The 15,945-nt window shown below is 36.9% G+C and overlaps 2 protein-coding genes across 2 annotated transcripts; both read left to right on the top strand.

Moving 5' to 3' along the window:
* The first annotated feature begins 422 nt into the window (after positions 1 to 422).
* Positions 423 to 10,013, top strand: PSL4 (calmodulin-binding protein). Its single transcript, XM_023677635.2, has 16 exons — positions 423 to 718; positions 842 to 958; positions 1,500 to 1,595; positions 2,308 to 2,547; positions 3,410 to 3,669; positions 6,230 to 6,322; positions 6,447 to 6,539; positions 7,691 to 8,012; positions 8,146 to 8,250; positions 8,344 to 8,445; positions 8,543 to 8,600; positions 8,707 to 8,775; positions 8,963 to 9,050; positions 9,324 to 9,385; positions 9,506 to 9,557; positions 9,658 to 10,013. The coding sequence occupies exons 1-16, from the start codon at positions 577 to 579 to the stop codon at positions 9,718 to 9,720; spliced, it is 1,962 nt and encodes a 653-aa protein (XP_023533403.2). The 5' UTR covers positions 423 to 576; the 3' UTR covers positions 9,721 to 10,013.
* Positions 10,014 to 11,259: 1,246 nt separating this feature from the next.
* Positions 11,260 to 14,803, top strand: LOC111795427 (Pyruvate kinase family protein). The gene is made up of 3 exons (XM_023677856.2): positions 11,260 to 11,754; positions 13,122 to 13,583; positions 13,747 to 14,803. The coding sequence occupies exons 1-3, from the start codon at positions 11,527 to 11,529 to the stop codon at positions 14,557 to 14,559; spliced, it is 1,503 nt and encodes a 500-aa protein (XP_023533624.2). The 5' UTR covers positions 11,260 to 11,526; the 3' UTR covers positions 14,560 to 14,803.
* Positions 14,804 to 15,945: the final 1,142 nt, after the last annotated feature.

The following is a 15,945-nucleotide window of genomic DNA, read 5'->3' on the forward strand; positions in this document are numbered from 1 at the left end:
CATGTCTACCCCATTTGGGGAACAGTCTCCTCGGCACATAGTTCGGTGTCTGGCTCTGATACCATTTGTAACGATCCAGGCCCACCGCTAGCAGATATTGTCCTCTTTAGGCTTTCCCTTTCAAGCTTTCCCTCAAGGTTTTAAAACGCGTCTCCTAGGGGAAGGTTTCCACACCCTTTCAAAGGGTGTTTTGTTCCTCCCGACCAACGTGGACGTCACACTAACTCATACACATAAAAATTAAATTAGTTAAATTATTTTAATAATCTAACTTAATAAAATTTAAAATAATTGAAAAAAAATAATTATTTATATGAAAATTTGATAATATTTGACGATTTTATATTTTAAAGTTAATACATTTGGAAGCATAAATGAGGTATTTTTCTGTAAAAAGAATAAAGGAAAAAGAAAAAAACTTTGGTCAGAGTTTGATAAAATTTGATGAATTTTTGGGATTCTTGCCGCATTCGTTGAACACCGGGGGGGCGATAGGTTGCGGTAAACATTCGAAACGGGGAAGAACACTGGACAAATCAGACACTTGCTCTCTCTTCTCTGATCGGCAGATACAAAATGATGAAGCAATGGGGAGGCACAGATTCAGAATCTGTTGCAACCTTATGGACATTGTGCGCGGCTCTGGCTTTTGCGATAGCTCCAATCGTTGGATCAGCTTCATCATCAAATCACCAGTTTCGTGGAATTTCTCCCCAAGGTTTTTTTTCTTTCCATATCTGCCCCAATCTTGTCAAATCTTCAATTCATCGTTTGTTTATTTGTAGCTTTCGAAGTATTTATGGACACTGAGAATTAGTACCAAATTTATAAAAAAATGTAGATGTGATGTATTACAAATCGTCCGACGTGATCAAATGTAGAGACGGTTCCAACAAATTTACTAAGGCTCAGCTTAACGATAACTACTGCGATTGCCCTGATGGCACTGACGAACCTGGTATGGATTCCGCTCCCTCATCTCACTGCATTTTCTTCTGTTTTTTTTCAACTCATCGGGACTTAATTTGCCTCAATCTTATTGGTCTTTAGTATTTACTAGCATCTGTACGGGTTTGTGGGTCGTTATTGAAACTGCTATTGTTGATTCCAGGCGATTCTCAATGTATTGTGACTTACTAATATCTACGTTAGCAATTAGGGAGTGCAGCTGTTATTGTTCTTGACTGTTTGTATTTTGACGAGTTTCTTTTTTCTTTTTCCACTCTTGATCTAAAATCCAGTATAAATTTTTGCAAAGAAGCCGAAAATATGATTCGGATTCGCAGTTGGGTTTCGCTTTGGTTTCATAACGAGTTGTCAAATTTTTTCTTCAGTTGGGTTTGTTAAATTGGCTCCGTTTGATGTGAGCTGGTTTTTTGTATTGTCGGTTGTATATCCTTTCATTTTGCTCTGCAAACCTTTGATTTTTCCGTAAAAAAATGGTCTGAAATTGTTTCAACATTTCATGCGTATTGATAACATACTTTTCATGGCTGCAGGCACATCCGCATGCCCAAATGGAAAGTTCTATTGTCGAAATGCTGGGCACGTTCCACTTTTGCTGTTTTCTTCAAGGGTGAACGACGGTATATGTGGTAAGTTTTTTTTGGATGGGGAAATTCTGAAATTCTCTGTCCATTTTGTATCCTTTAATCCTTCTAGTCTTCTAGTGTCTATTACTGTATTAAGCCAGTGCGTGGACATACATGGCTAAAATTTAAACTCTTACTAGAAACCTAAATGATTTAGAAGTTCAGGAGTGGATATGCTTAAGGATAGCCCTGCAGATTTTATTCTAGGTTTGAATGAAATAGGTGGTCCTGGATGTGTGATTTTTCAGGTTTTGTTAGCTGCAAATCCCTTCTGAGTTATGACTCTACAGTAGAACACACAGTCGTAGACAGCCTAAACTTCTTGGGGTGAACAGTTTAAAGCTACTACCATCATTTGTGTTCTTTTAATATCATGTATTATAGGGTGAAGAACTGGTGCCAATCTTGAACATGGTGATCTTGAAGCTTGTTGTAACTTTGTTCATCCTTAGGTTTTTTCTCATCGATTATTTCACTCTTTTAATAAAATTGGCCTTCTATACTACCCCCAAACCTACGTACTCATGCAGAAGTTGTGAACATAGAAAGTCAAGGAATTAGAGGGGAGAATATTTAAGCTATATTTTCTTATAATGTATTTCAATCTTCTGTCGGTTGACAATTTTACGAGATACATGATTTTCTCATTTTTTATATTATTGTGATTTTATTTTACCCTATTTTGTATTTGTTTTTATCTGTCAATTACTTGCAGATTGTTGTGATGGAAGTGATGAATATGACAACAAAGTCAAATGCCCAAATACATGCTGGGAAGCTGGGAAAGTGGCTAGAGATAGGTTGAAGAAAAAGATTGCCACCCTTGAAGAAGGTTTTAAAATTCGTAAAGTAGAAGTTGAACATGCGAAAGTCGCAATAACTAAGGATGAGGCAGAGCTATTGAAGTTGCAAAACGAGGAAAAAGTATTAAAAGGGCTCGTGGAACAACTTCAAGGTCTAGTCTTGTATAGTCATGCATTATTTTGCGATCTTGTTTTTCCATTATAATTTATTTTCATCACCTCATGGAAAGCCTCTTAATATTTTAAATTTTCATTGTTGCCTATTGGGAGTTCGGTTTATTTATTGGGTGTATATATATTGACAAGAAAACACGTTCATTGATTCCAAAAAATCAAGTCTTTAAAAAGAACCTGACTGAAAGGATTCCAACTGAGTAAAATAAGACCAAGTGGGTAATTACAAAAGATCTTAGAAAGTGACGCCCAAAGAGAAAAATAGAATTTTTCGGTGGACCAACTCTCATTATGGATTCTCTAAAGATTATATTATTCCTCTCATCCCACAAACCACATGAAATTGCACAAATCCCCTTCTGTCACAGAAAACCTTTCATTCTCGTGGAAAGGTGAATGGAGAAAAGATTTCTCAATCATCTTGCTTCTATGTGCAGCCTCATAGATATATATGATGTCTCACATAGATGAGTAATGGGAATACTGCAACTTTCTATCAGTGAGATTGGCACAATGCTTGGTTGTCATTTTTGTATTTTAGAACTCGCGGCCTCAAAATTTTCTTTTTTCATTTACGATATATTCATTATAGTCTTTTTCTATCGTGTTTATGCTTTTCTTAGAATGTAAGGACAAAATGTTGAAATCAGTGAAAAGTATATGCCAATGAATGGTTAGTCTTAATTTTTACTACTCTAAGCATCTTGGCATCTTGGAAGGTTCATGTCAATGGGTATTCCTACATATAATTTTTAAGTGATTATTTCTGTTTCTTAAATGCTCCTTTATTCTTTTATATCTTATGGTGATTTAATTGAACCTGCATTGTGTGGTATGTAGAGCGCAAAGAACAAATAGAGAAGTTAGAAGAAGAGGAGCGATTATGGAAAGAGAAAGAAGAGAAGAAACATTTGGAGAGAGAAAAAGATGAGACTAAAAAAATTGAGTCGACAGAAACAGCAGATGTTGGGGAAAGCAAAACTGAAGAGAAAGACAATTCGGTAAAAGATGAAGCTACAGAAAATGGTGTCGAGGAATATAAAGGAGAAGGCATTGGAGATGACAGAAGTGGGAACTGGGAGGACTCTGCCACAAATGAGGTTAGACTCGTTTGTTTATTTTGAACCTTTGGACATCACCAATCTTCAACATCATTGTTTTGGCATATGATATGGCATTCCTACTATTTTTTCTCTTCTTCAACATATTTTGTAAATTATTGTAGCTCATATTTTTTCTGATTGGTAATCTCCCATAGGCACAGTCTTTAGTTTTCTTATTCTCTCTTTACCCTAAGTTAAATATTGTTAGATTCCAAATTATTGTGGTTAGTCTCGTTGAGGTTTATAGTTGTTATCTGAGAGGAGCTATCACAAAATTGTATTTGAGAAAGAGAGGCTCTGTCACTAATATTCGAGCAGGTGTTTCCTCTTTCCCAAGCCTTAGTTTGTATCTTTTTGTGCTCTATCACTAATATTCCCTCTTATAAACGACGAACTGTCTCTCCACCTGCTTTCTGCCTCCCTCACCTTGCCTGACCGTGCTTGCTTTAATCTTCTCCAACAACATCTTTTATGGCCTTTACTTGTCATCCTCGATCTGCCTCAATTGACAGAGAAATATACCATTGAAATGGACTCCATATACAGGGATGAAGAGTGAAAATTTTGAGATAACTAAGGACAGAGCCTTCTTCATTTCCATCCACCGGTCCCTTCTTAAATGGCTCATTGGAACTTTCTCTAACCTTCACACAACCTTCTTAAACCAGAAGCTTTTGAAGAATTTTGCATTGATGAACAAACTCTCCGGGTAGGGAAAAAACTTGCAAATACAAAAGGAACATTGGCAAAGATTGAAAGTTGGAAACAATTGGTGTTTTGTGAATTACCTGGTGCTTCTTCCGTGACATTTCCTTTCATCTTAATCATATCACAAGAAAACTATCAGACCTTTTCTCTCATGTTAACTATGACAACCCATCCACCAAGCAGAATTTGTATGGGTTGATAATCTCTTCATGATTATTCCTTCTTGGAACATAAGGGGGTTTAGATCATGGCAAAAGCGTGCTCTCATCAAATCCCACATTCTCAAGCACAACCCAACAATAATCATCTTACATACAGGAAATCAAGCTGGACAAGGTGGATAGATTTATCATCAAATGTCTATGGAGCTCTAGGAATATTGGATGAACTGCTTTGGAAGCATATGGCTCCTCGGGTAGAAGTAGAATCATTATAATGTGGCGTGACCCATCTCTCTTATTGGTGGGCCCAAATTTTGGTTGATAATGTTCTACGATCCTTCCATAGCTAGAGAAAGATCTCACTTTTGGCAAGAATTGAATGATCTTCCTCTCTCTACTTGGATTGCTGGTTGTTCGGGGGAAATTTTAACGTATTCAGATTGTCTTGTGAAAAGTCCAATGGGGGCCGAATCACTAGAAGCATGTGTATCTTTAACTCTTTCATTGAGCAAGCAGCGATTACTGATTTAACTCTAATAAATGGTCTTTACACGTGTTAAAATTTTTGTGATCCCCCATCTTTACTCTTACAGACCATTTCCTTGTTTCACAGAAAGTATTTACGAATCCTGATGGTGTAGTGGTTAAAAGACTTGAAAAATATAATTTCTTTATCCTCTTATCCATTGGCATTGATAAGTGGGGTCCCACCCACTTTTGTTTTGAAAATATATGGTTAGAACACCAAAGTTTCTTTGGTCGTATGGAATATTGGTGGAAAGATAATCCCTTCCTAGGCTGGTCAGGTCATGGTTTCATTAAGAAACTCAAGGGACTGGAAGCTGTCATTTGAGAGTGGAATTAAGAACATTGCTAACCCAGCTAGGGGAAGTCCAGTAAAAAATGATGGGTGACGAAAACAGTAGGAGCTTTATTAGGTTTGCCCTTATTTGAATAGTAAATAGAAACCATTTTATTAATATGATCAAATGAATACAAAAGAAGATGCTATCTGTAAACAATTACAAAAAAAAGTCCCAATGTGAAGACATTTTGCTCCCAGACATAGCAAAGAGAGATGTAGATTCAATAAAATACCCTTCCAAAATCTGGATACAAAGGAACATGTAATAAAAATATGGCTTTGAGATTTAGCTTTATTTTTCCACAGATACACTGGTCAGGAGAAAGAGCCATGTACGGCAAATGATCTACAGCCTTTCATGTGTATTAATCGCCCAGTGGGGGAGCTCCAAAGAATTTATTACTTTTGGCTAATTTCCATCCCACATAGCATCTATAAATAATAGGGAGCCTTCCTCCTTGGATATATCAAACCTTTTTTTGCAGAAGGGACTTTGTGGAGAAGACATCATGCTTGGCCTTGGGACACTCCCTAGAGATCCAAAAGTTATTCTCCAATCCCTTTCTCTTGGGCCATCACTTCAAAAATGAGAAAGAGATCCTTTGGAAGAACATTGTCCAGGTCTTCCTTTGGTCTATATGGTTGGAAATAAATTAGAGGCTTTTTGGTACTAAGGAATGTGCTTTTGTTAGTTTTTATTAGAATGTTTTTTTACCTAGCTTTTTCTTCGGGTAATTGAATTTATCTTCCAATTTTATAGTTTTGCCTCTAGAGATGCTTATTGCAACTCCTAGTTCTCAATTTGGCATCTTTTTTTTTGCAGGGTAGGGTGGAAGAAGCAGTTGACTCAGAATTTGAAGCTCAGCTTCCTAATAAACCGGAAACAGGAGCATCAATGCCGAAAGACATAGAAGAGGTGAAATTGAAATGTTATGAATGTTTAATCTCTTGTGCTTATGTCCACCAGTTATTGGTGGTGCTTTATAACTGAAAAATAAAAATTGATGTTTTTTCTCACTTTTAAGTATATTTTGTTTTAGGATACAGCATTAGAGAAAGACAAACTCCTGGCTAAATCTGAAACTGGAGAAAGTGTCGGCTTTAGAGAATCATCTGAAGAAGTCTTGAAAAAGGTATTTATTTCAATATAACAGCACTCTCTTTCAGGAAACTTTATTGAAGTTTGATATCATTTGATAAAACCTGGCTTGCTGTGTTGCTTTACTAAATTTATTGTACGACATTAGATGACTAAGAAGAAACATGATGTTTTGATTGAATAGTGGTATAATTTGGTAAAAAAGCGGAGAAAGATCTTCATACGGCTGAACCTGTGTGGAAACTTTTCACATTTTCATACTTGATTTTTCACTATATATGGATAGTCTTAGTATCGTTACCAAGAGTGCACCTAAACTTACTATTTGCAAGTTGGTATTTTTACGAACATGTTCCGTTGATACTCCGTTGAAATGCCAACTACAAAGTGTGCCATGATGTAATTTTGTCATCTTTATGCTGCAAGCAAAAAGAATTATCCTATGAAGCCTTGATTCCATTTTTTGCCCGTGATTTATCCATTGGCATTTTTAAAATGTGGCCCCTTGGGGCCAGGGTCAGGGATGGGGTTGACGTGGTTTGCTCGCTCAGGCTACTCTATTTTTGGGGCATGTGTTTAGGGAGCATGGGCTTCCTTTAAACCAAAACCTATAGAGTTGAACAGAAACACTGTTCAACTCGTGGGTTACCTATTCTCTCTTTTTTTCTTTTTAATCTTTATTTTTTTTATGTATATATTTTTAAATTTTTTAAATACTCTCTTTTTCTTTTTCTTTTTCTTTCACCCTTCCCTTCTCTTCCTTTTCTTCTCGGTCAGACTCGAACCCAATAGCTCTCTCAGTGACGAACTGTCATAAAAAACCGGTGGCTTATATTTCTCTAGTAGTTGGTTTATAGCATTCTTTAGACCATATTGTGCATAATAGGCATGATGTCCTAAATAACATTTTTATCAACTAGGCGACCATTTGCTTTGACTGCCATCAAATTGTAGACCACCATTCAATGATAAAGAACATCAATCTTATATGAAATTTTCTGAATTGGACTTCATTTTACACCAATATAGTTCGTTAACATTTTTTTTTAGTATAAAGAATCAAACGTACATTCACAACTTAAATGGCTTCTCCAACTTAAGTCCATTTGTTCTACTGTTCATTGAAATTCTATGATATTATGTTCCTGGTTTAATTGTATTTAATCTACATGATATTTGTTGCAGAATGATGCTAATTCAGAGTTATCACGGGAAGAGTTGGGCCGCCTTGTTGCTTCTCGTTGGACTGGAGAAAATACTGAAGAACAGTCAGGGAATGCGGAAAGCACGAATGACAGTGATGAAGAAAGTCATGATATCTTAAAAGACACACACGACAATGACGGTTATGCTTCAGACACTGATGGTGAGCACCAAAAATACGATGATGACAACCAAAGATATGATGATGATCTAGAGGATGATTTATATGATATCAGAGATGAAAATCATGATGAGTCTACTTCGTCAGAGAGATATTATTCAGATTCAGAATTGGACTCACCAGGTTGAAAAATAGGTTTCTCTTATCTAAGTTATTTTCATTTATAATATTGCTTTATCTCCCTTCAGTTGTGAAATATTTCTCGTCTTTTATTTATTTGTTTCTATTTTATTTCTTTTTAATACAATATGTCTAGATATGGAAACCAAAAGTACACCCACCTGGCTTGAGAAGATACAAAGTACCGTTCGAAATGTCCTCAAAGCTGTTCATATATTCCAGCCTCCAGTGAACCAATCAGGTACAAGCTTACAAGTTCATGGTGTTTGACCTTGAACGATGACTTTAGAGTTTAACCACATGAAAATGGTTATGTTGATTTTGCATTCATCAGATGCTGCAAACATTCGCAAGGAATATGATGAATCCAATGCCAGGTTATCAAAAATACAGTCAAGGATCTCAAGTTTATCACAGAAGCTGCAGAATGATTTTGGTTAGTATGAGATGCACCGTTTCCACGATTATAATGCAACATCAACTTAAAATATGCAAATACTAATTTAGTGATCTTCATTTCTATCCATTTGCAGGTCCAGAGAAGGAGTTCTATTCATTTTATGACCAATGTTTTGAAAGCAAGAAAAACAAGTAGCTAATTTTCCTTTCAGTTTCCTTATCTTTATAGGTTTTTTTCTTATGCTAGTTGAATTTTTATGTTCATCTGCTTAAATTCAAATCTTGGTTCCTTGTCCAGATACACTTACAAAATCTGCCCTTACAAACAAGCTTCACAGGTCGAGGGGCACTCGACAACTCGTTTGGGGTAGGCTTTTCGTAATTGTACCCTATATATTTATTGCGTTAAAGGAGTCTAAAGTATACTAGTAAACCTAGTATTGACTCTGCTCTTTTATTTTACTTCCTCTCACAGAAAATCTCAAGTTACTAGCGAACGTAGTATTATTATTAACTCTGCCCTTCTTTTCTTAACATGATTTGGTTCCAACCAGGCGCTGGAGTAAATTTGAGGACTCATATGGGGTTATGATCTTTTCAAGTGGGGATCATTGCTGGAATGGACCTGATAGAAGCTTGAAGGTGTCTTGCGAATAATTTTACTTGTTAAAAAAAAAATTACTTGCCTGAATGAAGGACAAAATGGTTAAAAGTTACTTGCATATTTGGTTGATCTTCATGATTAAACTGGGCATAATAATTACTTCCTGATCATATGTTTGACAGAATTTTATATGTATGATTATTTCTTGAAATCTATGGTCATCTATGGATTTCCTGTATTTTCAAGGCAAGGTTGCCCATGGAAAAGCAGGATCAACTTCCTTCTCTTGACATTCCATGTTTATTCTTCAGGTCAAGCTAAGATGTGGGCTTAAAAATGACATAACCGACGTAGACGAGCCAAGTCGTTGCGAGTAAGTCTCTCTCTCCCTCTCCACACCTCCCTCCCTCCCTCCCTCCCTCCCTCCCTCCCTCCCTCCCTCTCTCCCCCCCTCCCCCTCACTCTCTGATAACATACTGGGAGTTTGTGACAGATACACGGCACTTTTATCAACCCCAGCCGCTTGTGTAGAGGAAAAACTTCAGGTTCCATTCATTATATTCCATATAGACAGTTCACTACAACTTTTGTTAGATAATTTTACTTACTTTCCACGCTTACGGGACCCTCTTGAATGATCCATAGGAACTGAAAAACAAGTTGGAGATGCTGAATAAAGAAGAGCCAGAGAAGCATGATGAGCTTTGATAAGTTTACAGATCAAATTTTCAAAAGGTAAGTGGTTGAGTTAGATAGATGATGGTTCTATTTCTGTGGTAGTATTGAGCAAGAGAGAGTGAATGAAAAAGGTTGAAGTAGTTCTTCTTGCAGCCTAGAGAAAAGCTTTACCTAAAACAGAGGGCATAGTTTTGTTGTGGGTCGCACTAACTCTTATCTTCAGGCCATCATATCTTTTTTATGGACTAGTTTATACTCACATGCGGATTGTCCCAAATTATGATGAACTTTTATTACATATACATTATTTTCAATTTCTTTGATATTTGTACTTTAAATTGCTTTATCTAATTTTCTGTATTTTAATCATTTTTGTTTTCGAGTTCGACTATAAATTTAAACTAAAAAAAATGGAGGAAAAATAAGCATAATTTTCTAAAATTGAAGACGAGAGGCTAACTCTTTTCATGTTAAAAAAAGTTCGAGTTTTTGTTTTTTGAAAGCTAAGCTTATAATTATGCATCCCGGTTTTTTTTTTTTGTTATATATTTTTGTACGTGTATTTTTAAAAACTTATTTTTGTTTTTAGAATTTGGTTAAAATTTCATGTGTTTCTATTATTATAAATAAATGTGATAAAACAAACATAACTTTTAAACAAACAAACGCTATTGGATCAAATGACAACAACATTTTTGAAATGTTTGTTGCGGTTTAACTGAATAACTAAATAAAATAGATAGGCTCTTCTCTTTGCCTTATGTCGACCTTCTCCATTGAAAGATCGCCTATATGGATAATACACATTCCAATTCAACGACCCTAAATTCTAATTGTTTTGTTTCGAAGCAAACCACGGGCGATTCGTCCTATTCAGATATTCACGACCAAGAAACACTGGATTCTCTTTCGAGTAGGCCTTGAAAGGAGAAGGAAAGCTGGAATGCCAACAGGCGTCTATTATTAAATTCACCCAACCTGATAATACCCCATTTTTGGAACATCCAGTACCAAAGTCACTGAATGGGTAAGTCGTCAATCTCTAAAACGGACTATGTAATGTACTTTATCTGCTGAAAGGAGACCCATAAATGGTGTCACAACACAGGTCATCGAAAGGATCTCGGGGATCCACTAAAACAAAAAAGCCATAATCTCTCCGAAAATGTATTCATGTTCGAAAAGTATATAATTACAAAGCTAAGCTCACACAAACACGTAGGTGCTATCAAATTCTAAAGAAACAACCCAACGAGCAAGAACAATTATTAAGATGAGATTCAATAGATATTTTATATAATACAAATAATATTAATCAAATTAAAAGTTTTAATTTGGTTCCTTAATTAAACTTCATAAATTCCATTTATAATATTTAAATAATTTTTATTTGGAAGTATTAGGATTTAATGTGGAGTAAAAGTTAAAATAAAATATTTATATATATATATATGATTTCATAAATGCAAAATTGAAATTAATAAAAGCAATAAATTTGAAAATTTGTTAGTCAATGATATTTTATTATTTTTCTTTATAAGGAAAAAAAAAGAAATAACGAAGCTATGTGATGCGATGCGGTAGCGCCACGCCGTTTTACAGTTGACCTGAAAAAATCCCCACAGAGATTTACGAAACCTTCTCCTTCTTCCTCCCTCACCTTCCAACAATCAATTCGATCCAGACCTCCTCGATTTCTCCCGTCCGATCACCGATCCGCGTTTTCTTTGTCTCTCTTTCGTCTCTGTTCTACAGATTATTTTGGATCTTCTTCTTCCTCGTTCGATCGTTTGATCCGATCCTCTCTTGACCGAATCCATAATCAACCACAAAAAAATGGACGGATTAGTGATTGAGAAGAAGCCGAAGACTAAGATTGTCTGCACTTTGGGGCCGGCATCCAGGTCTGTGCCCATGGTCGAGAAGCTTTTGAAGGCTGGGATGAATGTTGCTCGTTTCAACTTCTCTCATGGATCCCACGAGTATCACCAGGAGACACTCGACAATCTCCGCGCTGCGATGGAAAATACCGGTATTCTCTGCGCCGTCATGCTTGACACCAAGGTTTCTCTCAACCTTCGCTCTCATAACTCATCTCACTTTACTTGATTTGATCAAACCCTCGATTTCTTGCTTTTTGTTTCTATATGTCTACCTTTCCCCTTTCTGATCCATATATTATCTGGAATTCGATCTCATCTCTTCCGAACTTTCCATTTCATTTGATTTATTTTCGATTTTTCACCTTTTTTTTTTGTCCTTTGTCGCCTAGTTTTGGTTTTATTCTCGTCTGTCAGATATATTGGGCTTTTACTGGTTTTGATTTCGATGTTTCCAGCGAATCTAATTGGTTTCTTCTCCCTTTTGTATGATAAGTCTGTGTTTCCTTCTCCGAGTTTCCCAAAAAAACGCTTAATTTGTCTGTTACATACTTGGGAATAAGAAGATCAAATAGAATTTAGCATACTTATGATCTGTGAATTTCTCTCAAAAGTTGGGGTTTTTTTTTTTCTCTTTCTGTCATATTAAGTTAAATTACAAATCAGCACTTGTTTTACATATTGCAACACATTCTCAACAAGCCAATTACGGGGAGGGATTTTGTGCTTGCAGGATCCTGGGTCAGATGTGTTTTAATTATTCATTTATTTTCTACAAGTTGAATGAAGAAGTTGGTGTATTGTTTTTACTGAATGCGACTGATTTTTACCATTGTGACTCTGATTCTTACTAAATGTCCTCTGAAATTGTTCTTCCATTAATCCTCAGTTTTCACCTTCTGTTTAGCCATTATGATGATAGCTTCATTAACTTGGTACTGCTTGTTTATTTTGTCTGGATCTTTGTTACTTTCTAATTGCCTTTAATTTGAACACAATCAAGTTGATATTCTCGTATTTGTATTCCGTTGAGGGTAAATCATATTCTCGAATAGTTAGAGGCAGCACCTGAACTGCGAGTAATAATTTTTTGGTTTATTCTCAGTGATATTCACCATTGTTGCTCCTGTTTAGTTGTCTGAGCTTTCTTCAGAGCCAGGAACAAAGCCTTCCGGATTTCTGTTTCATCTCTTTTATTATTGATTTACAGTACGTAGGAAATTCGTTTTGTGATTTCCCATGTGAGATCCCGCGTTGGTTGGGGAGGAGAACGAAGCATTCTTTATAAGGGTGTGAAACCTCTCCACATGTAGACGTGTTTTAAAAACCTTGGGTCATTACATCGTCATGCCATTCTTATTTTTATTTTGTTGAAAACAACTATAATTGAAACTTACAACATACAGTTAATCATGTCTATGGAATCATGAAGATACAAATGCCACTTCCGTTACTTGAAGATGCCTCATCCATAACTTTCTCCTTTCATTTTAAAGCAACTGTTTTGCACTAATGAAGCTTTGTCGATCCATGACTTTTCAATGAAAACAGGGCCCGGAGATTCGAACTGGATTTCTGAAAGACGGAAAACCCATCCAACTAACACAGGGACAGGAGATAACTATATCTACCGACTACAGCTTGAAGGGCGATGAGAATATGATATGTATGAGCTACAAAAAGTTAGCTGAGGATGTAAAGCCAGGGAGTGTAATACTTTGTTCAGATGGAACAATCTCATTTTCGGTTCTATCTTGTGATAAAGAATCAGGTTTGGTACGATGTCGCTGTGAGAACTCTGCAGTTCTTGGTGAAAGAAAAAATGTTAACCTGCCTGGAGTTATAGTGGATCTCCCTACCCTAACAGAGAAAGATAAGGAAGATATACTACAATGGGGGGTTCCTAATAACATTGATATGATTGCTCTATCTTTCGTTCGGAAAGGTTCTGATCTTGTGGAGGTCCGGAAGTTGCTTGGAAAGCATGCCAAGAGTATTCTCCTCATGTCTAAGGTACATTCAGTTACATCTTTCGAAATACGTTTCTAATTACTGAGAATTTAGCCTTTTCTGGTGATTCTCAGCACAAATGTTTTGAGATTGCTTCTTTTATGCACCATAAATCTCTTACAAAAAGCAATTTCAGCCCTGTGATCTTTCTGGATTTGACTCACAGGTTGAGAATCAAGAAGGTGTGGCAAATTTTGACGACATACTAGCCAATTCAGATGCGTTTATGGTGGCACGTGGTGACTTGGGAATGGAAATTCCGATTGAGAAGATATTTCTGGCGCAGAAAGTGATGATATACAAGTGCAACATCCAGGGAAAACCTGTTGTCACAGCTACACAGATGTTGGAATCGATGATTAAATCTCCAAGACCAACTAGAGCCGAAGCCACCGATGTTGCGAATGCTGTTCTCGATGGAACCGATTGCGTTATGTTAAGTGGTGAAACAGCTGCTGGAGCATATCCTGAACTTGCTGTTAGAACAATGGCAAAAATATGTGTTGAAGCTGAAAGCACCCTTAATTATGGAGATGTCTTTAAAAGAATTATGGAACACTCCCCAGTTCCCATGAGCCCATTAGAAAGCCTTGCTTCTTCTGCTGTTAGGACTGCAAACTCTGCCAAGGCAGCTCTTATCCTTGTCCTAACCAGAGGAGGCAGCACAGCAAAATTGGTGGCCAAGTATAGACCAGGAACACCCATCTTGTCCGTGGTCGTCCCCGAGATTAAGACAGATTCATTTGACTGGTCGTGCAGCGATGAAGCTCCAGCAAGGCATAGCTTAATCTTTCGTGGCTTGGTACCGGTTCTTAGCACAGCATCAGCAAGATCGTCTCATGCCGAGACAACGGAAGAAGCAATAGAGTTCGCTATTCAGCATGCTAAGTCGAAGGGCCTCTGCAAGAATGGAGATTCTGTCGTGGCGCTTCATCGCGTTGGAACAGCATCTGTGATCAAGATTTTGACTGTGAAGTAGGAATCACGCTCTTGGAAGTTTATTTTTTTGCCATTTACCAAGAGCACAGGTTAATTCGAATAATTGCTCTTGATTTTCTTCATTGTTTTTGGGTTCTTTGTTGAAACCACCTCTTTAACATACACCTCTGGTGATAAGCATTTTTGGAATGCTTCCATATTTCTTTTTATGATGTAGACACTGTCCATTTACTGGAAACCAGACAGTTCATTTGCTTTGAAATAATGTTATGTTCATCAATCAATTGGAGCCTTTTGCCAGGCCTCTCTCTTGGTGGTAGAAAGGAGGATGCCTCCCGTTTTCGTTGGACTACTGTTGTAATAGCCAAAGTACGCCACTAGCGGCCCGTTGTGTATTGTCATCAGTCTCACGATTTTAAAACATGTCTATTAGGAAGAGCAAGTACACTACTGGTAAATAGTGTCTTCTAGCACATTAACGGCTTACGGTTTTAATGCCACTAGCGGCCCGTTGTGTATTGTCATTAGTCTCACGATTTTAAAACATGTCTATTAGGAAGAGCAAGTACACTACTGGTAAATAGTGTCTTCTAGCACATTAACGGCTTACGGTTTTAATGCGTCTACTAAGAAGATCTAGTACACCACTAGCGACGGCCTCACAGTTTTAAAACGCATCTACTAGAGAGAGGTGTACTAGGGAGATCTAGTACATCGTTAAGGCGGCCTCACAGTTTTAAAACGCATTTACTAGAGAGAGGTGTACTAAACGCATTTACTAGAGAGAGGTGTACTAGGGAGATCTAGTTTTAAAGGTCTATGCAGTTTTAAACGCATTCCCTTGTACACCGTTAAGGCCTCGCAGTTTTAAAGGTGTACTAGGGAGATCTAGTACACCGTTTAGGCATCACACAGTTTTAAAGGTGTACTAGGGAGATCTAGTACACTGTTAAGGCCTCACAGTTTGCATTTACTAGAGAGAGCATCAAAACGCATTTACTAGAGAGAGGTGAGAGGTGTCTACTACGGAGAGTTAGTACACTACTAGTTGATATTGTCTGTTTTAGCCCGTTATGTATTGTCGTCAGCCTCACGGTTTTATAACGCGTCTACTAGGAAGAGTTTTTTCACTTAACGCGTCTACTGGGAAGAGTTTTTTCACTTAACGCGTCTAGAAGAGTTTTTTCACTTAACGCGTCTACTAGGAAGAGTTTTTTCACTTAACGCGTCTACTAGAAAGAGTTTTTTCACTTAACGTGTCTACTGGGAAGAGTTTTTTCCCTCCTTAAGCTTCACCTTTATAAGAAATATTTCGTTCTATGCTCCATTTTAATATTGATAATGATATTACCTTATGCCGGAAAAGATGCATACCTTTAAGCTTTGTAAACATCTTAATGCATCAGGGGAAGGCCATAACAGTTTT

This window comes from Cucurbita pepo, chromosome 5 (genome assembly GCF_057944985.1).
Source record: "Cucurbita pepo subsp. pepo isolate OVF chromosome 5, ASM5794498v1, whole genome shotgun sequence".
NCBI classification, from domain to species: Eukaryota; Viridiplantae; Streptophyta; class Magnoliopsida; order Cucurbitales; family Cucurbitaceae; genus Cucurbita; species Cucurbita pepo.

Bases quoted from the DNA above. Each gene is read 5' to 3' on its own strand.
- PSL4 (XM_023677635.2), top strand. From the start codon at position 577: ATGATGAAGCAATGGGGAGGCACAGATTCAGAATCTGTTGCAACCTTA. The intron at 6,540-7,690 runs GTATTTATTTCA...TATTTGTTGCAG, and splicing joins CTGAAGAAGTCTTGAAAAAG to AATGATGCTAATTCAGAGTT. The intron at 8,013-8,145 runs GTTGAAAAATAG...CAATATGTCTAG, and splicing joins TTCAGAATTGGACTCACCAG to ATATGGAAACCAAAAGTACA.
- LOC111795427 (XM_023677856.2), top strand. From the start codon at position 11,527: ATGGACGGATTAGTGATTGAGAAGAAGCCGAAGACTAAGATTGTCTGC. The intron at 11,755-13,121 runs GTTTCTCTCAAC...CAATGAAAACAG, and splicing joins CCGTCATGCTTGACACCAAG to GGCCCGGAGATTCGAACTGG. The intron at 13,584-13,746 runs GTACATTCAGTT...TTTGACTCACAG, and splicing joins GTATTCTCCTCATGTCTAAG to GTTGAGAATCAAGAAGGTGT.